Source organism: Crinia signifera, chromosome 5, assembly GCF_055691185.1.
Source record: "Crinia signifera chromosome 5, ASM5569118v1, whole genome shotgun sequence".
Classification (NCBI taxonomy): Eukaryota; Metazoa; Chordata; class Amphibia; order Anura; family Myobatrachidae; genus Crinia; species Crinia signifera.
The window spans coordinates 128,837,685-128,859,619 of NC_139221.1; the positions used below are offsets into that span (position 1 = coordinate 128,837,685).

A 21,935-nucleotide genomic window follows, 5' to 3' on the forward strand; every position below is an offset into this window, starting at 1 on the left:
TGCGTGGTCCTACACGTCGCCATCGCCGGCTCAGATCTTTAGTGCATGCAGGAAAAATCGACTTATATTGCCTAGCAAGTTTATACAAACCATTTGTTAGCACACAGATCGCATGCGACTTGTGCATCAGACTGTAGAAACATAGAATTTGACGGCAGCTAAGAACCACTTGGCCCATCTAGTCTGCCCCCTTTTTTAAACATGTTACCTCAAACCATATTTGATCCTTATTTTTTTGTAAGGATATCAATATGCTTATCCCAAGCATGTTTAAATTGTACTACAGGTCGAGTATCCCGTATCCGAATATCCGTTATCCAAATTATTCCGAAATACGGACTTTCCAGAAAGTGAAATTTTTTTTTTTGTTGCTAAAAACTCACTGGGGACATTTGTAACAGCATCACTGGGGACATGATATGTAACTGGCACTATATATGTGCAAGACAATGATTGCTTGGCATTCAAATTCAGTGCTGAGATAGTACACAAATTTTGTTTCACGTTTTGAAACCTTGTTTTTTGAACAATTAAAATATATTTGTGTGTATTTTATGTGGTAATAAAATATATTTGTGTTTATATTATGTGTTTATACAGCATAAATGCAAGATACTTCAAAATACATCATTGAAATATTAAAATATTCCGAAATACGGAATAATCCGTTATCCAAAATTCTCCTGGTCCCGAGCATTTTGGATACGGGATACTCAACCTGTACTGTATTTGCGTCTACCACCTCTGATGGGAGGCTATTCCACTTATCTACTACTCTTTCTGTGAAGTAATTCTTCCTCACATTTCCCCTGAATCTTCCTCCCTCTAGTTTCAGTGCATGTCCTCGTGTTCTGTTGCTCCTCTTGCTGTGAAGAATGTCTCCCACCTGTACCTTGTTAAAACCCTTGATATATTTGAAAGTTTCTATCATGTCCCCCCTTTCCCTTCTCTGCTCTAAAGTATACATATTAAGATCTTTTAGTATATCCAGGTAAGTTTTGTGATGTAGGCCATGCACCATTTTAGTTGCCCTTCTTTGTACAGTCTCTAATGTATTTATATCCTTCTGGAGATATGGCCTCCAGAACTGAACACAATATTCTAGATGAGGTCGTACTAATGACCTATTACTTCTTTCTTCCTACTGCTGATATCTCTCCCTATGCAACCAAGCATCTGACTTGCCTTCCTTATTGCTTCGTTACATTGCCTACTTGCCTTTAAGTCCCCTGAAATAGTGACACCTAGATCCCTCTCTTCCTCAGTAGTTTCCATTATAGTGCCATTTATACTATATTTAGTCTTTGGATTTTTGCAACCCAAGTGCATGATTTTGCAATTTTTGGCATTAAACTGTAGTTGCCATGCTCTTGACCATTCCTCTAATCTACCTAGATCATCAATCATTTGTTTTACCCCTCCTAGTGTGCCTACCCTGTGTTGCATACCTTTGTGTCATCTGCAAAAAGGCACATTTTACCCTCAATTCAATTTTCAATATCACCAATAAAGATATTAAAAAGCACTGGTCCAAGAACAGATCCCTGGGGTACTCCACTTGTAACCTTTTTCTCCTTTGACTGTACTCCGTTTACTACAAATCTCTGTTTTCTGTCCTGCAACCATGCTCTTATCCATTCAACTATCTTAAAATCCAATCCCAAGCTTTCAAGTTTATTTAACAGTCTGCGATGTGGGAAAGTGTCAAAAGCCTTACTAAAGTCTAGATAAGCTACATCTACAGCCCCACCTTGATCTATTACTTTAGTCACCCAGTCAAAAAAGTCAATCAGATTTGTTTGACATGATCTTCCCTCAGTAAACCCATGCTGTTTTGGATCCTGTAAATTGCTGTTTTTGAGATATTCTACAACTCTTTGTTTTAAGAGTGTTTCCATCAATTTCCCTACTACTGATGTAAGGCTCACTGGTCGATAGTTGCTTACCTCTTCCTTGCTTCCACTTTTGTGCAGTGGGACTACATTCGCTGTTTTCCAGTCCTCTGGGATTACTCCAGTAGCTAGTGACTGGTTGAATAATTCTGTTATTGGTTTTACCAGCTCCCCTTTAAGCTCTTTTAATATCCTTGGATGTATCCCATCTGGCCCCATTGATTTATCCACTTTCAGTTTTGAGAGTTCTGTGAGGACTTTCTCCTCTGTAAATGGACTTGTTTCTCCCTCAGTTTTCTGACTATACTTGCAACTTAACTGTGGCCCCTTCCCCTCTCTTTCAGCAGTGAATACTGAGCAGAAATAATTATTAATATTATCTGCTATTACATTGTCCCCCTCAAGAAAAATTCCACTCTCTGTCTTTAGTCTTATTATTCCACTTTTTGTTTTTCTCCTTTCACTTCTATACCTAAAAAAAGTTTTCCCCCCTTTACCCACTGATTGGGCCATTTTCTCTTCAGCCTGTGCTTTTGCACATCTGATTACCTTCTTAGCCTCCTTCTGTCTAACAAGATACACCTCTTTGTCCTCATTCTTCTGCGTCTGCTTAAATTTCTTAAAGGCCAACTTTTTTGCTTTCACAAGACTTGCTACTTCTTTTGCAAACCACAATGGCTTCCTTTTTCTTGTGTTTTTCCTAACTTTTGACACAAAGCTCTGTTGCTTTTAGAATTGCACTTTTTAATTTTCCCACTTATCCTGCACTCCTTCCAAGTTCCTCCACTCTGCCAAAGAAACCCTTACAGAGTTTCCCATCTCTAAAAAATCAGCCTTCCTAAAACTGCTGGATGGTCACTGAATCCCAGGTTTTCACCCACATTTATGTCAGATATTCTGTCACCATTTGTAAGTATTAAGTCTAATATTGCGTCCTTACGAGTGGGCTCCCTCACCAATTGCTGGAGGGATGCTCCTTGCAAGGAATTCAGCATGTCCCTACTTCTGGTGGAACTTGCAACAGGCAGCTCCCAGTTTACATCAGGTAGATTAAAGTCTCCCATGGTTATTACCTCTCCTTTTAATGCCATTTTATTGATGTCCTGCAATAGGCTCTTGTCAAGTTCCTCTTCCTGACCTGGTGGTCTGTAGATCACCCCTATATGAAGAATCGCCTTCTCCCCTGTTTCTATGGTCACCCAAAGGGCCTCAGTTTTTTCTTCAATACTTTGTATTAAGGTAGTCTTTATGCTTTTTTTCACATATATTGCAACCCCTCCTCCAATTCTTCAAATTCTGTCCTTGTTAAATAAAGTATATCCTGGTATAGCTATGTCCCAGTCATGATTTTCATTGCACCATGTCTCTGTAATAGCCACAATATCCAGTTAATCCCTTGTCATTATTGCAATTAGTTCTGGGATTTTATTTCCTAAGCTCCTAGCATTTGCATACATGACTGTATGGCCACCTTTACATTTGGTACGAATCTCCAACAAAATACATTAGCCTAGAACACTATTAGACTGAGATTAAGCACACTTCCTTCTTCTGACCTCTCCATCCTTACAGCTCTACACTACCATTTCACTCAAATGTAAAAAAAAAACATAAAAGTTGGAAACTGAACTGAAATAATAACAATCACATCCAAATGTGTCTTTGCTTATATCACCCTCAGGGCTTATACAGACTGGTACAAAACAAAGAGAAGGTAAGGCTTGTTGTTGCTATTTTATATGTCCTGCTATTCAAGCTGAAGTGCTAATATGACTCTTCATAAGGAATGATTGGACACTTAGTAATGTGTTAAGGAATGTGCAGTCTACTCACTCTCAGGTGCTACTACCACTAGAGATATTTAGGTGTCCACCATGACCCAGACACGTTAATCAGTTACATAGATGTACCAGCCAGTCATCACATGAATTGGCATGAGATAATTAAGCACAGGTTACCAGCCACCATGGGGGGAGAGTTCTCTAAACAGCAGATTTGTATAACAATTAATATTTTAGCACTCTACTGGGGAAATGCAATTATTTTTGGGCACCATGTGTATGCCAGGTTCTCAAAGTCGGTCCTCAGGACCCCACACAGTGCATGTTTGTTTTGCAGGTATCCTCACAGAATCAATTAGCTCCACCTGTGAATCTTTTTAAAATGTGTCAGAGAGTAATGAGTGCACATGTGCACCTGCTGGGGGACCTGGAAAACATGAACTGTGTGGGGTACTGAGGACCGAGTTTAAGAACCCTTGCTTTACATTGTTTTAAATTTCAGTCAGTGCCTTTGGGAACAAAAAAAGCATGAAAAATCAATGGATGCCAGCACTAGAACATACATTAGCATGGTGCCTTGTTAGGCTAAGCACACTACTGTATTCTCCCTACACGCCCTAGTGGATGGTAGGGCATGAAATACCACCTGCCAGCACCTCAGCTAAAAAAAAAAAAACCCTGACATTTTTTTATTTATTTTGCCTGGAGTGTAATAAGTTCTGTGTATTAGTTTCATATATCTTTCTATGTGTGATATGGATTTGGTCATCTTACGTACTATCATAAAGGTCTCCTCCCACTGCTCTTCATCTATCTCCATACCTAGGTCTCTCGTCCATTTAAGCTGTCCCTTCGTTTTTTTTCCATATCCTTGCTTATCATGTTTTTATACCAAAAGGTAATGCCTCCTGTCTGGTAACCTCCCCGTATTCTATTAATTACATTATTTGATAATTGCTTTGGATCAACTTCTGTTATTTTATGTTTATTTATCCAACTTCTTATTTGTAAGTATTTATAGAAATCTGTAGTTGGTAGTTCAAACTTTTGTTGGAGCTGCATGAATGCGATTACTCCATGTTCTCCCATTAGATTTTCTAAGGTTTTTATACCTTTGGAGATCCATATCTCAGCTTTGAAGTCTGGGATCAGCTTCGTTACTATTTGGGTTTCCAGATATTTTAAGGGTGCTATAAATTCTTCTTTTATATTCAGGAAAAAGTCCCAGACTTTAAGTGTATCCTTACATGCTTTGGGGCTATCCTTGGGTGTTGTCCTCATATTTGGTGGTAACCATATTAGGTCTTTTATACCTAGCTCTCCCATAATTCCATCCTCTAGTTTTCTCCAAGGTTTCTCTTCTCCGACCTTGATGCCTTCTGGGATCTGATTTAAAATGCATGCATGTTGATACAACTGTAAGTCTGGAAAACCTATTCCTCCTCTTCTTTTTGATCTTATCAGATGTTTTTTTGGTACTTGTGAGTTATCCGGGCGTCCGATTTTTAAATCGGGTCGGATCGGGACATCGCATCGCATCGCATGCGACCATCGGATGCGATGCAATGACCCGATTTTTCCATAGGAATCAATGTTAAAATGGACTGAGTCCATTTTAACATGGAATTCAATGGGAAAAAGGGTCCTTTTCATACCCCTACTATCCAAGTGGGCATGGAGTTGGATATAAACCTGTGGCGAGCGTAGCGAGCCACCGAGCCCGAAGCGTGGCGAGCGTAGCGAGCCCCGCGAGGGGACACGGAATACCGTCCCCTCGTGGGGCTCGCTTCGCTCGCCACGCTTCGGGCTCGGTGGCTCGCTACGCTCGCCACAGGTTTATATCCAACTCCATGCCCACTTGGATAGTAGGGGTATGAAAAGGACCCCTTTTTCCATAGGAATCATTTTAACATTGATTCCTATGGAAAAATCGGGTCATCGCATCAGATGGTCGCATGCGATGCGATGCGATGCGATATCGCATCGCATCGTATCTGATTGTATGCCTTAACTTAAGGCATACAATCAAAAAATCGGACGCCCGGATAACTCACAAGTACCGTTTTTTTTGTTGCTATTTTTGCCTTTTTCTCATTCCAGATATATCTATTCATAACTGTCATGAACTTGTTTATCCAATATTTTGGGAGCAATCTAGGTATTGCCCTAAACAGGTATAATATTTTTGGTAAAAAGAACATCTTCAACGTGGCTATTCTGCCCATCCATGATATTTCTCTATAGATCCAATCCTTTATTTTTTTTTCCATTTGTTTTAGTAATGGGGAATAATTGCATTCAATCAAGTCTGGTTCATTATCCACCAAATTTACGCCTAGATATTTTATAGTCTTGGTTTTCCACTGGAAACTATAGTTTATCTTTAAGATCTCTAATTCTGTCAACTCAATATTTATTGGTAGTATTTCTGTTTTATTTCTATTCAGCTTATAGTATGAATTTTTTGCATATTGATCTATTATTTGCATTAAAATGGGTATTGAAGTTTGGGGATTTGTAAGTAGTAAAAGTACATAATCTGCGAATAGTAATGTCTTATGTTGCATTTTATTAATCTTCGGGGCCTCAATTGATTGGGTGCTTCAAATTATTTCTGCAAATGGCTCTATCGACAAAATAAATATAATTGGTGATAATGGGCAGCCTTGACGGGTCCCATTGGTAATAGTGAATTTGGGAGATATGCAGGAATTACACATAACATGTGCTCCCGGGGCTGCGTATAGGGCCAATACTGCTTTCAGAATTTTCCCTATCATTCCAATTTTTTTTTAGAACCTCTTCCATGTAACCCCAATGGAAGCCTAAAAGCTTTTTGGGCATCCAGTGACATTACCAATAAAGGTTTTTCTTTCTTAATGTGATGTTCCATCACAGCTATTGCTCTCCTAATATTTTCTGTACCCTGTCTGTTCTTTACAAACCCCACTTGATCAGGTCTGGCAAAAATTGTTTCAGGTGGTTTGCTATAATTTGTGCATATATTTTTATGTCTGTATTTAACAGAGCTATTGGTCTGTAATTTTGTACATATTTTGGATCCTTTCCATCTTTAGGTATTGTCACTAATCTAGCCTCTAGCATTTCTGCTGGAAATTTCTCCTCCTTTATGGCCTCTTCAAATGTATGTATTAATATTGGACCTATTTGTCTGTCTTATAGAATTCATTGCTGAATCCATCGGGTCCTGTGGCTTTTTTTTTTAGCGTTTTAATTGCTTCCCTCATTTCTTGATCTAATAATGGTTTGTTTAATTTTGTTATCTGATCCGTATCTAATTTTGGGAGTTTTATTTTCATCAAAAATTTATTTATTTCTTCTTCTGTTGGCTGGGCTGTTCCTTTATCCATTTTAAGGTTATATAAATGTTTGTAATAATCTGCAAATACGTTTGTTATTTCTGCTGGGTTCGTAATTTTTGCTCCATTTTTATGTTGGTAGATCTTGAGGCAGTGGCGTAAGTTTGTCTCAGTTGCCTGGAGGCAAGATTAATATTGGTGCCCCCCTCCCCCTCACACACATAACCTTAAATTTTACATTATATATATATATATATATATTTTTTTTTTTTTTTTTTTTCTGAAATGTATGTGCTCTATATATAAATATTTAGAGAGAGAGGTAGAGAGATAGAAAGAGAGAACACATATTTCAGAACTCCGTTACAAAAGAGATATTGACGGTTTTCAATTAACTGATTGCATGGGAGGAGAGGTGCCCCCTTGGGAGCAGGAGCCTGGCGGCACATGACTCCATTGCCTCCCAGAGTTTTGCCTCTGTCTTGAGGACAGGTTTGGCCACCGCTGGAATTGGTGAAGTCTGCTAGACGAAAACACATTGGGAATGTGCAACTGTATATGATAATACCCTAAGGACAGATGAGTCCTTATTTTTATGGTTTTTGTACACATGCTACGCATTTTGGTCTATAGATTATGGTGTAATAAGTACTGCATTTGTATTGTTATAACCTTCTGTAATGTTACCTTATAGAAAGTAAAGATATCCCTAATCATGGTTAGGACATTTCAATGGTTCTGAACACAGTGATATTTAAGCAAACGTTCTTTTTAACTTTTAAATGCTGTTCTTTATGGTTAGTCATACTACTGATAAAGTCCCAAAAATAGCCCAAAATTATCTTCATTCCTCCATGTTTATTATCCATTTCACACCAAGTGTGTGGTATAATATATGGCTGAACATACACGATTAGCGCTCCAGATTTTGTATACATATAGATAGCTAGACAAGCCCCAAATGGATGTAACTCAACCCACATTTTGAAAGGAAAGACCCCTGCCACCATAAATTGTGGCCAAAATATCAACAAAAACATACATATATTAATTAAGTATTTTTTTTGTTTATCATCAGCAGAGGGTAGTCTACATACTACTTTAATTTTAGATGTAACCTTTACATTACATAATTTCACAGAGCAGGAGGAGGAGTACATGCAGCTTACTTTCTAGTTTGAAGTCAGTCAGTGGGTTGCTTTCCTCCTATTGACAAACATTGTGAATATACAGTATTAAAGTACGAGGATATTCTTACTTGCTGACTTACAGCATAAATATCCTTTCATTGGAAGGCCGGAAACTACACTGGACATTTGCACTAAAGAGGTCGCCGTTATGCACAAAAACCATCTAGTCACCAACCATGCCACAGGCTATAAAGAAACCTTGTACATTTTACAATTGTGCAAATATCATTCTATACCAAACTAGTTGTATCCGGATGTCTAGGTCATCCATTTGGTTAACATACATATAGTTGATATGGTCAAAATGTCGACACAAGCAAGAGATCAGCATGACTATGGTCAACACATGCATTGGCGGATTCAGGGTGGGGGGACACCCAGGCACATGCCCCCCTGTCGCCTGGCAAAGCTGTAATATTTTTTGCCCCATAGGATAATATGGGACCCGTTAATTCCGACTCCTACCCGGTTCCGATGGCTGCCAGTTCCCCCCCTGGCATCACAAAACCATGTGGTTGCACTCATTCAATTCCAAATCAATGGGCCTTCAATATGATGCCAGACTGGTCCATACTGGTCAATCTGTTCCAGAGATATTGTGGGTAAACCAATTTTTTTTTTCTAAATGTAATTTCATGGCTGTTCATGGCTGTTCGTGTTCTTTGAGGGCAGATTACGTTGGAACCAAACGTTCCAGTTTCACTGGAAAAAAATCATTCAAAGCCCACTCAAAAGTTCTTCAATAAGATAATTGTCTCATGTAAATGGGTCAGTTGGTTCTGAAGATATAGCCGATTAAATGAGATAACTGTGTGGCATTATATGAATTTTGGCTCAATCCATGTGGCATTATTTGAATTTTGACACAATCCATGTGGCATTATTTGAATTTTGGGTCAATCCATGTGGCATTATGTAAATTTTGGCTCATTTCATTTGGCATCATGTGTAAGGGGCAAGAATAATGGGGTCTAGTATTGGTACTTGTGTAGTTTCACGGCGCCAGCATGGCACTGTGCTACTTCCGGGTTCTACGCTGGCCACGAAATATGCCATACTGGCGCCGTGAAACTACACAAGTACCCTAGTATTTTGTTGCATATTGTGTAGAAGTTGTATATGGTGTGGTACACTACACTCAAGGATACGCCCCCTGTTGAGTGGCCACACCCCCTTTTCCAGAGCGTGCCTTCGGCACACACACAACTACATCCTTCACTTTAGTCGCCATGGTGGGCCTGCGTACTTTAAATGCCAGGGCCTATTTTTTATTCCATTCCCATCCTCTCTCTGCAGCTCTCTTTGCATGTACACTGGCACCACTAACACCGCCCCTCCCCCACCCAAACCCTCTTTTATCGTGGTGTCCCCCCTGTCATTTTATCCTAGATCCGACCTGAACACATGTATAGGCCAACATGAGTTTTCTCCGTGTTTTTCCTTCATTTTTGGACTTTCATACTTAACTGTACATGGCATCTCGAATGCGAATTATAGAGAGTGCCGAGATCAGTAAAGCAGGACAAGCAAAGCGAGCCATGCAAGTGGACACAGGTACACTAATTGGGTGCTCAGGTGTTGACACTGACAGCAAAAACTATGAACTCGTCAACTTTTTCAGTCAACCTTTTTCTGTATCAATCTCTCTGGGATTGGAATTTCGTTGTGTTGGCAACTATGTTGGTTGTTTTTTTACAATGACAATAAATTATCTTATCTTATCTATCTTATCTTTTGATTTTGTCAACCTTTTTCCAGTGGTTACGGTATAAAGGGTCGACGGTCACTAGGTCGACCACTAATAGTCAGCACCTTGAAATGGTCAACACACCCAATGTCGACTTTGCTAAAAGATAGACATACGCTTTGGTCGATGTGAATAAGGTCGACATCACTTATTTACAATTTTTTTGCATGTGTCTGTCAACATATGTCAACTTGGACACAGACACTCGCTGTGCTTAAGCGTGGCTTCAGGCGCTGTGCTTGACACACTGCTATATTGCCACTTTATGCCCACTTGGTATGAAAAACCACCTTTAAAAAAATGTGAAAAACTCATGTCAACCATGTCTTTATCGACCATAAGCTTGTGTCAACCTTTTGTCAATTTCAACCTTGGGTATGTTGATCATTTAAAGGTGTCGACCTAGTCACTGTCGACTATTAATTGTTGACCTAGTGACATGTTGGCCTAGACATTGTATACCCAGGGACCGCATATCTTTCCAGTGTTAACATTCTGGGGCTGACCTAGACATTGTTGAACCAATATACCACACAAAAAAAAATAAGTAAATGAATGAGGTTGCACTGAAAACATACGTTCACATACTGTATATGTATTCCAATGGCTATACAAAACACAATCCCAACAGTGTCAGCTTACATTAGGACAATTCTATTATACAAATACACAGCAAAACACATTATATGAAAGTAATAATTGTATTATTAAAAATATGTTTTTAATTCTTAGAAATAATGCAATGCTCTCTCATAACATTAAGAAGGTATCTTGTAAAAACCCAATAATCCAACAATAAAATAAAGATGAATATTACACTAAAATTATTTTGGTCAGAGAAACAGTTAGGACCTGTATAAAAAAAAAAAAATCACAAAAAAAATAAGAAAAAGCCGCAAAATAAGAAACGATATCCATATTTCTATAATAAAGAATACTGTATAGAAACATGTTCCATTTATGAAACATTTAAGGTTTGATAATTAAATCTGTGTCACTTAAGACTTTAATACAGGATTGTGTATGTGTGAAGTAGTTAAAACACCACACTGCTGTGCAGTTAATCTAACTATAAGAAGCCAGTTCAAAAATGTAAAACAAAATTTTTTCCCAGTATTAAAATATTTATTTTCTATGCAGGTCATGCCTAGGGTAAACCCCCAGTCTAGTGACTCAAACTGAGAAGCGTTCCTGAACTTGCTGCAAAAAAATCACAAGATACCCCCTGTAGGTCAGACAGTTTTATTTAGCGATGGAGCTTTAAGAATTGAACCACACAAAATGACTGTTATTATGAAAGGATTCTGGCTAGTAGCCTACCTCAACGTAGTCCTTGGCATGACCCCAATCTCTCTTGGCATCCAGATTTCCAAGGCTGAAACAATCCATCTGTCCGAGGTGAATCTTAGCTACTGAACGGCTAATTTTTCGGGTTACAAAATTTGCCCCTGGAATCGAGATAAAAGATTTTGTTAGAATTCTCCCACCAAGGGCTTAATGTATGGCAGGATACCATTAGCTCTCATCTCACAGCAAAGTTCTTTTATTCCTCAATCCCCATCTCTGATCCATACCTCCCCCCCTCCAATAACTATGGCATCTTGTTCATCATTTGAGTAAGCTAAGAAACTTCAATTGCCAGAGTCGCAAGGTCTTTTCTCTCTAAAACTTCTTAAGCATTCCTAATTCGCTGCTTCAATATTCAATCTAGGCAGAGGGCCAAGGAAAATCAATTGGAATGTCAGTTTATAAACATAAAATGCAAAAGGTTATACAAAGGGAAACACTAGTATGGAAGACAGACATTTAAGACCACCCTAGCTTTAGAGAGAAGAACAAGTAGGAATACAATTTTGCCTGTTATTAAAGCAGCTGGCAAAGTCTTGTAAAATATTTCAATTTTTCAAGCAGATGAATAATGGAATACATCAGAGAGTGGTGTGATTCTTGTTGCTGAATTGCGAAGCACAAACAACTGTTTGCAAAAGTACAGAGCAGTGAATTTGGTCATGCTGAAGAACATCTAATTCTATAATCTAGTGAAGATGTTTGCCGCCTTTGTATAAAACAGGAGTAGGTTTGCCACCATTATGACAAACAGCCTTCCATATCTAAAATGTTTGAGACCGGAAGTATTTTAGATTTCAGATCTTGCCGTATTTTGGAATATTTGCAAATACATAATGAGACATCTTGTGGAGATCTTCTGCCTAAACCTGAAATGCATGTAGGTTTCATTCACAGCTTATACACATAGAGAGAAGACCATTTGATAGAATATTAATAATTTTATGCATGAAACTATGTTTGTGCATATCAAACCATCAAAAAGCAAACACATTTGAAGTTCAGAATATTTTGGATATAGGAGACTCAAACTGTATAAGCAAGCGAGTGAAAGACAGACTTGTCAATATCAAATACATCAGTGTAAAAAATAATCTCCTCCGAAGCGCAGCAAAATACAATATGAGATGAATAGCATAATATGCTAAAACAGCCCTGTTTTTCCACAGTAACACATGGGTCCAGATACCTATTCCGTATACCATGTGTTATTGCCCAAAAACGAGACAATTTTTGGCCATTAAAAACGGCTATAATTGGATAGCCTGAAAATGGCCATCAGTCAAATATAACACCGTTCAGGCCGTATTTATTAGGCAAAAATTTGCCCATGCAATTGTATGCCCCCCCCCCCCATTAAAATTTCCAATTTTTAACATTCAATTTGATTTGATTGTGTGGAGTTATAAATCCGGAGGCAGAAAAAAAAAAGATACAGGTCACAAGGGGCTGAGGATGGAATTCGGAAATGGTGTCCAACAGTTGGAGTAGCAAGAAACTCACTGTCTCTGCTTTATCACCATCTCCCTTTGCTGTACAAATAACGGTGAGATAACTAGACTGTATACTTTGAATATGTAAAATAATAAAGTTAAAATAACAACTATAGGCATTTGTCATTTCATTGTGATATTGTGTTTGGCAGCATAGGTGCGAAGAAATGCATTTCTCTATTTAAATGAATATTCAGAGGACAGGGAGCTTCTGCCAGGCAAAATATGCCAAGCATTAGAGCAAACAGATGTGCTACTGCATAACTATGCAGAATGAATGCAAGTGCCAAACATATTATATCACTGCACAGACAAATGCTTAAAACAAACTAAAATACTTCTAATGGTATTATATATCAAAAGGATCATTCCCACTTTCTGTATGCAAATAAAAAAAAAGCACAGTTTTATTGGTAAATGGGATTTAAAGGAAATTAAAGTTTTGCTCATAAAAAGTATTTACAATACTCATGTGCTTACAAAATCTACCCATGCATTTTTCCCCTAGGCACATGGCTGGACATCCAGTGTTATACTCTATGGTGCACAATAAAACGGATGGGATTATTTTCCAGTGGTGATCTACAATCAGAATAAAATTTACATTGAGAGACCAAATGACAATATAGTTCCCTACAATTAACCTAATACACTGTATTTTATAAAGTTTACACAGATTTCAAGGTCAACAAACTACAGTCTATAAACAGGGATAGCCAACTCCAGTCCTTGAGAGCTACCAACAGTTAACGGTTTCCATGTCTCCTCACAGAATCGCAAATGAAATAATTAGATCCACCTGTGGATCTTTTAAAATGTGTCAGTCAGTAATGAGTGCATCTGTGTATCTGTGAGGTGAGCTATAAACCGAGGACTGGAGTTGGCTAAACCTGGTCTATAATAATCCAAATAGGAGATGAAGGTTGCAACAGCTTAGTCACATGTATGGTATGTAGCACTGGCTAGATAGTTATGTGCTCTACAGTATGTTCTCAAGTGGATTAGACAATGATCGTTATAATTGCACACGGTAGGCCTTTTGGCATAACATCGCTTCTGTTTTTCAGCATAAGATTCTCAGCATGTGACCTTTCTGCAAGTTATTTAATGATATAATAATCATTATAAGTATATAACAATAAAAAACAAAATATGGTGCATCAACATCAAAATATTGATTAATTAGGCACATACTTTAGTTACTACTGCTTACGAGTCTTTTTCAAGGCAAGTAGACTTAGAGGGAGATTTAAGTGGGTGCCTGATAACTCATTGAAAGTTGTGATTTTGATGCTCATTTCTCAGACATCGGAATCCCGACTGTCAGGAGCCTGACAGTTGGAATCTGAACTTGCACAGAATATTTTCCCTCCTGGGGGTCAACAACCCCCATAGAGGGAGAATAGAATAGGTGGTGATCTCATTGAGCCACTGAGGTTGCAGTCTGGATTCCGGAGTTAGAGAAATGACCATCAAAATCCCGACTGTTGGAGGGTTATACCATACCCGATTTAAATACCCAAAATAAAGAACTGCAGGTGGAAATGAGAGGTTGTTTGGTGTCTGGTTGGCTGTGCTCCCAAAATTGTTCAGCATAACAACTGAAAGAGTGAGTCAAGAAATGACTGAGGAAGAACACAGTGGGTTTTGGGGCACACTTTAAGAATTCATGATAAATCAATAACTTTAAAACAACTTTTATTACATAAGGTAAAATAATCACTCATAATGACCAACACCAAATCTCTAAAGTCTACATTAACTAGGTAGCTTTGTAATTTTATTCCATGAATGTCAGTCCTCTTAGCCTAAACAAGTGTGTAATGGGGTACTGACTGAGGTGGTATGGCTTGGCACACAAAGATATAGATAGAAACAGTGATAGTGCCCCTCTTTGGAAGCAATGGTGCTTCTGCCATCTACAGATAGCGCCACTTGTCCTTGCCCGGTGCCCGCAACAGTGCACACACATCCCAGTCTCTAGGCGGCTGGGCATCGGGTCCCTGCCAGTCTCCGCTTCGAGGGCTGGCGATAGTTTCGCCAGCCCCTGCAAAGAAGAGGCCGGGGTACTTGTGTAATTTCACGGCGGCAGTTACGCCGTCAGCATAGCTTCCCTGTCAGAATCAGCGTAATTCCCACGGCCAGCGTAGTCAGTCAGAAGTAGCATAGAGTTCCCACGGTCAGCGTAGTCAGTCAGAAGTAGCGTAGTGTTTCCGCGGCCGCTTAAGCGTCCCTGTCAGGTCCAGCGTAGTCAGTCAGAAGTAGTGATTGTACTTTAATGTGTTAAGTTGCTTTAATTCTTCTTCTTATTAACTAAAATCAGGTTACAAGTTAACACATCGTCCTTTTCATATCCCCACTATACACGTCGGCATGGAGCTGATTTTATAAAGTCCAAAGCGTGGCGAGCCCCGCGAGGGGACGCGGATCACCTTACATGTAATCCGCTGCGCTCGCCACACTATATAAAATTGACTCACGCTGATGTGGATAGTGTGGGTATGAAAAGGTTTGGAGGACACGTAACGCGTCTGCTCGCCACACTTCGGGCTGCCGTGGTTAGTGGAGGTTTCAAAAGGAGGCATTTGCCAGTATGTAACATGGAGCACTGGCAAATGCCTCCTTCATTGTGAATGAGACACACTTGCGTCTGCACCCCCTCTTTGGACAGGAGACGTATGCACTACAGAACCCCTAACCCTGTCGGCAGGGTTGCTGTACCCTGCCAAAATAGCTACTCAGACGCAGGAGCATCTCATTACAGGAGCATCTGAGACGCTTCTGTGTCTCAAACAGATGGAGCGTCTCTCCGCCAAAGAGAGGGGATCATGCTAGCGCCGGCGGTGTGAGAAAGGCCCTGACTAGGCATGCCAGAGACGCCGGGGACAGAGATGCAGTTCCTGGTAACAGTATAGTATTTACACGGCGGCAGCCTACGCTGATAGCGTAGCTTAGGCTGCTGCCATGAAACTACACAAGTAAGGCAGCCATTGGGCTACGCTTCAAACGTAGCTTAGGCTGCCGCCGTGAAACTATACAAGTAAGGCAGCCATTGAGCTACGTTATTAGCGTAGCTTCAAACGTAGCATAAGCTGCCGCCGTGAAACTACACAAGTACCGAAGCCGGCTAAATCTGTAGTTGAATTACAGCACCGGGTTTTCCTTGTTGGTCACTCACTGCTTAGAAGCTATTTTACCTTATGTAATAAAAGTTACATTTTAAAGTAATTAATTTATCATTAATTCTTAAAGTTTGCACCAAAACTCACTGTGCTCTTCCACAGTCATTTCTTGACTCACTCGTTTAAGGAGAGGGGTGGGATTGAGAAAGGGAATCGTGTTTTCATTAAATGTTTGCTAATGGAGATTTTCCAGATTATTATTAATCTGGAATTTCCAGATTATTATTATTATTTTGTGGACTTTTGTGAGGGGACGTGGTAGACTAATTGGGGTCCACGTTCTCAGGTGTCGACACGGACAACAAAAAAATTATACTCATGGTGACCTTTTGCTTGTGTCGACCTTGTGCACATAAAACCTATTGACTGCTCACATAGACATGGTCTGTGAGCTATACCATACCCTTTATAGGTATTTACCCAGCCTTAGACAGATGCATCTGTCTATTCTGATAGGCAAGATCAGTGGTTGCCAACCTTATTTGGGGTGTGAGGAGAAAAATTAAACCGTTTGAAGAGCAACTACAAAGTTTTTAGAAAAATCTGCTACTTTCTCATGTGGTCCCCGTGCCTGTCTGGCCAACTTCCAACGGATCCCCTCTCCATCTTGCAGTGACTCCCAACTACCGTCCCACTTATCTCTGAGGGAGTGTCAGCTGTTCTGTTGTCTCCCACCAGTGGCTACCGGTTGAGTGCATCTTTGTTGGTCCCCGGAGCAGCCTCCAGTCTGCTATGGGACAATGACACTGGATCCCTCTGCAGCTGCCAGTGGCTTTCGGGTTCAGGTCTTGATTTCAGGCACCTAATCCCAGCTGACAGCAGTACTGTAGCTAGGCCAGCTACCCAAACTATGACCGTGAGCTACTGGTAGCTCGCGAGCTACAGGTTGGAGACCAATGGGTAAGATCAATAGGATTCAGAAACTTTAATAAAAATGTTTGGAGAGATACACTTAACAGTGAAAACATAATAATGGACAAAAACGCTTTTAAAGCTGCTGTACAGAGCACCTCTGAGAGTATCCAGTCATATGTTGCCATATTAAACTAGCGATTGTAATTGTGGTTGCATTAGCAAGTGAGCTTATTATTGACAGGGTTGTTTGTTCAATTTATAACCATGTAACTTGTTCACTTTAATTGCATGAGTAACACTGGGCAAGGCTATACACTCGACTGCTACATGAGCAGTCCAATAAAGATGCATTACAGTTTAAAAGAAAGTGTGATGTACTGTATCACATAGAGCAACCATGACTTTCCATGAATACAACAAATGTCCTGCTTCCAATAAATGATGCAATGCTTGTGGTAAACAAAATAATTTTGCACAGTGGTGAAGGTGTAAGCCTAAAGCTAATGACATTGTACCCTTACATTGTACCCATACCCTCTGCCAAGTTCAAACCACAAGTCGTCAATAGTGTGCAATATTCTTTGCACAATGCCAATTACGATAAAACATCCCTTTGCTGTCCATTCCCTGTACAGACTTTTTTGGTTTTGAAACTTTCTTCATCCCCTCAGTCGGCCCCCTTGCCCTCTATCCTGCTCTATCTGAACCTGGGGATCAGGCCCTTCTAATTCCCTTAATCCCCCTACCCTGTTCTCTCCGAACTTGAGGGCCAGGCCTGCCCCCTACATCCCCTCTACCCAGCCTTCTCTGAACCGGAGCACAAGGCCCTCCCCCTTCATCCACTCTACATTGCTCTTACTTAAGATAAGGACCAGTTGGCTCCTAACCCATTCTTCCCCTGGGCCTATCCCTTTTATCCTACTACATCTTGATCAAAGGACCAGTGGTGTGATATAATGCGTAGTGTATAGGAGGGATGTAGTACAGTGATGTAGTGTTGTAATCTTATATAGCATATAGGGGGTGTATTGCAGTGATGTAATATTGTGTTGTGGAGATGTCAGAAACATGCTGCTGCGGAGGGAGGATGTGAAGGAGATAAAGGGAATATTTAGGGCACACGAGAAGACATGAGGGAAAGCATTGCTGTGTAGGGAACACAGCCACAAGCATTGATAGCAACTTATTATAAACTGCCTTGTTTTTCTTTAGTGGGGTGCACAAAGCATATTTTTATACCTAGGCACACCATTCACTAACTCCTCCACTGCCATGCCATATTAACATCTACATTTTAATTTACACTCGTCAACAAGTTTTTCCAGTATTTCCCCCTATCAACTTATATTGGATTAGTAAGCCACACATACCATAACAGTTGGAGCACTTAAGGTGCCCATACACAGTGCGATAGGCACTGTGCATTTTGAACTAGTTGCCATGCAATCTAGTTCAAAAAGTGTGTGCTGAACATACTTTTTGTGCTGTGCGATGGGATGCATGCGGGACTGTGCATATTTGTACTGTGTATGGGAACCTTCAGTCAATTTCAATTTCTTATTTTTACAGGAATAGAAGATTCTGCACGGTAGAATAATTGCAAGAATAAAGCATCTCAATATTGATCCTATAGGGTTCACGTAGCTCACCAGTACCAATATTAAGTCAGTTAATTATGCGGTTGTGCATAAGAGGCCTTAGGAACTGCATAGAATTACAACCAGGCCAGGCATATGTTCAAAATATTCAACAGAGCTCAGACTGTCCTGCTCCGGAGCACATTTCTTCCCAGTGTTAAACAGAAAAAGAGTTGCTCAAAAAAAAATAATAATTAGACAATGTTTGTTCTTACATGCAGCCTTGAAGCAAACCATAATAGATACACAAGAAGACACAAGTAACACACAAGAGTTGTGGCACCCACATAAGATGGGAGAGGAACATTTGAAAAATGTACAAAGACAAATGGACAAAAGTATATGCAACATCATTTTATGTTGGTAGAGAGTTAAATTTTTTTGGCACAAGATGGTGTTCTTTTTTATGCTGCCCAAATGCACTGTACTTTACCAAAGTCATTAAGAGTATTTATGTTAAAATGCCCTGAGTATGATGAAATTTTCAATATCTGAGATATATTAGGTTAAACAAATAAAAATTGGTTTAATTATGTGCAAGTTAAAATCATGAATAGCCCCATCTATTTAAATAAGGTCACGCATATTTGTGGTCTTCTAGGAATGGAACTGAACAGCCCAATTGTAACTTATGGTTACAGCTGCTCAGTAATAAAATTCTTAACAAATTACTTTTTTTCTGTTCACATTTCTAAAAGAGCACATTTGCTACACGCTGTACAACAAAATCTACAGGTTTTTTTTTTTAAAAGAAAAGTATGCAGGATACTTCATTAAAGATCACATAATGTGATGGTGCCGGACGTAAATGTAGTTTTTCACTACTTCAATTTCAGCTATTTACTAAAAAAAAAAAGGATGCTTCCTTATAATCCTGTAAGCATGACTGTTTTAGATACTAACACGTTCTCTTATGTAATTGCTTCATAAGCATATAGTACCTAAGAATTATTTGGGCTTGAGCAGAATGTCAAATGTACAGCATTGGGAAAGTCCTGAGATTTCATGCATTAAGGGGCCCATACACCTGCACTGGATGTTCAAAAAGAAAACACTTTTTAGGCCATTCTTGGGAAATTGAGTTTTCTATGTGAAGTGAATTAAGCAAATACAATCCTGTAATTTTTTTTTGGGGGGGGGGTTTGATAGGGGGGACTAAAATATTCTGCGCAGTGCATAAATAATTTTTTATACTGGTTAGAATCTGAACAAACAAAAAAATTGCCCCAATGGGCTCAGCATTGAAGTAAAGAAAAATGAAGAAAAAATACGTCATGAACCAGACTGTAAAAATAACGGTAGAAAAAAACGGTTGATAGGGGGGCGGTTGATAGGGGGGACTGAAATCTTCTGGTGAGAAAAAATATATAAATTTTGTGCGCAGTGCATAAATAATTTTTGATACTGGTTAGAATCTGAACAAACAAAAATTGCCCCAATGAAATTGAAGTAAAGAAAAATGAAGAAAAAATATGTCATGAACCAGACTGTAAAAATAACAGTAGAAAAACCAACTTACAACAGGACTGATTCATTTGCAGACTATGGAAAGCCTTTTATTTTGTTAAATTATTATTTGTAAAATTCAGATACAAGACAGAACAATTGATGTCTAGTATAACATTTAAAAAGACTAACTAAAAATTTTTAGCGGCAAAGGCAAGCAAAGACAAAAACAAGCTGAAAAAGATCGCAGCAGCGATTGAAACGCGTTGGTGGACCAGGTCAGAAGCGGGGACAACAGGAGAAGGAGTTCAATATTGCCAGCAGAAGGGACACCTTTGGGACTGAATCCGGAAGGGACCAGATGCTACCCCTGACATTCATGCTTTACATGAGAATACCCCTCATCGGATTTCTCATGTACCTCTGGTAATTACAGAACTTTTGGCTTTTCCTTATTGCCCCTGCCGAAGCCAATTTGTCTTTTTATCTTTCTCATTATATGTGTATTATGAATTAAAAGGATTATTGCACTATATGCATTTTCCTTTTTTTACACATGTATCTCTGGATGAGTCACCCTGAAAAAGGAAATCAGAATGTCAAGGGTATATGCTGATTTCAAACCTGTCGGTCTGGTTAACCCCTGGTTTACTGACACAGAGAAGAGGAACGGTACCTCCCTATAAGGGACGCACACTTCTTTACCCTCTTCACACCAGTGGCGCCTATATTGGGCTTATCCCAACTCTTTCTATTTTGCACTTTCTTTAAAACAGGTGGGAGGACACCTGAAGGGATAACCCACTTGGGCTGCCTATACGCGCACTGGGAGGGACTCATACACCTTCCTTTCTTTCTGTACCAAGCTGTGTATTGCTTTCATATGTGAAGGAGTGGTAGCTGTGGCTAGTGGTTGTCAAAGTTTCCAGAAGCGTGGAGTTAATATTTTAGGTAAGTGAGGCAGAATTCAGTAATGGAAATTATGGTGTTGAAGTGCCTGTTTATAGAAACACCCTTCAATCGATAATGATTCTAAAAAGAGACAAATTTATATATACAGTAGATATTTTTTACCGAGTGAAGGGCTAGATACAGTAAATATGGATCAGATCTCTTGTAACTTGACTGATGGGAGTGTCACTATGTTATGTCAAGCAGAAGGTATCAAATATATTTAGGGTAATAATCTGGGCACTTCACAATGTCGAAAATCAAGAGTAATGTTCCCCTGTCTAAGAGATAGTAGATAAATCAAAGTATTCATTACCCAAATTATATGCAAGAGAAGCCTAAGAGGAAGCCTGGGTTGTAATGAGAGGTTAGGTTTTATTTATCCTCTAAAAAATATAAATATTAATTTTGTAAATGGGCAAGTCACTGTAAAGTAAATCACATTGGCAAATGAGGTTCCAGGCTGTTAGATAGAAACAAAAATTGTCCACAAAGTATTGATGAGCTGCTCATGAAGAGGGCACTTTGCTTCATAGATCTCCAAGCTCACACCTTGTATGTCCCAGAAAGCACTCCTCATTCCATATTAGGGTGAAGATTAAAGAGAAAGAGTGCACAACTTTTTCTTGAAACATTTTTAAGCAGAACAGGGTTAAATGTAGAACCCTTTACCATGACACAAGTTTGGGTTAAGGAATTTGTCTATTGCAGTATATTTTACTTTCTTTGGCTGCCATGTGAAGAGGTTGTAGGAGATTAAAAGTTTTTAGGACATGTTTAGAAGTCAGCAATAAACTGACCGATTAAGACTGCTTCACAGTGTCACATATCATCACTGGGGAATATCAAAGGTGTCATTTACTTCAAAATACTTTTTCTTCTTTTTCATAATGCTGAAGGCATCATACAGAAGGGACTCTTTACCTCTCTATCTTGCCTTTGGTTGTCAGTTTAAACTTGGTAATGATCTCATCAGGTTATAAGACATATCTGAATGTTGAGAAGTATTTTATTGTGAGGTCATAGCTAAGTAACATTGGGCCTTATTTTGGTTCATTCTTTCTGACAAAATCCTTCTTAGATGGACAAAACCA

At 39.3% G+C, this 21,935-nt stretch overlaps 1 protein-coding gene across 3 annotated transcripts in view; it reads right to left on the reverse strand.

The window, feature by feature from the left end:
- Positions 1 to 21,935, reverse strand: part of GMDS (GDP-mannose 4,6-dehydratase) — a 698,155-nt gene that overhangs the window by 314,256 nt on the left and 361,964 nt on the right. For all 3 annotated transcript variants that reach the window (XM_083188030.1, XM_083188033.1, XM_083188031.1), the window contains exon 8: positions 11,251 to 11,378. In XM_083188030.1, coding sequence (XP_083044156.1) covers positions 11,251 to 11,378 — 128 coding nt within the window. The remainder of the gene's footprint in view (positions 1 to 11,250; positions 11,379 to 21,935) is intronic.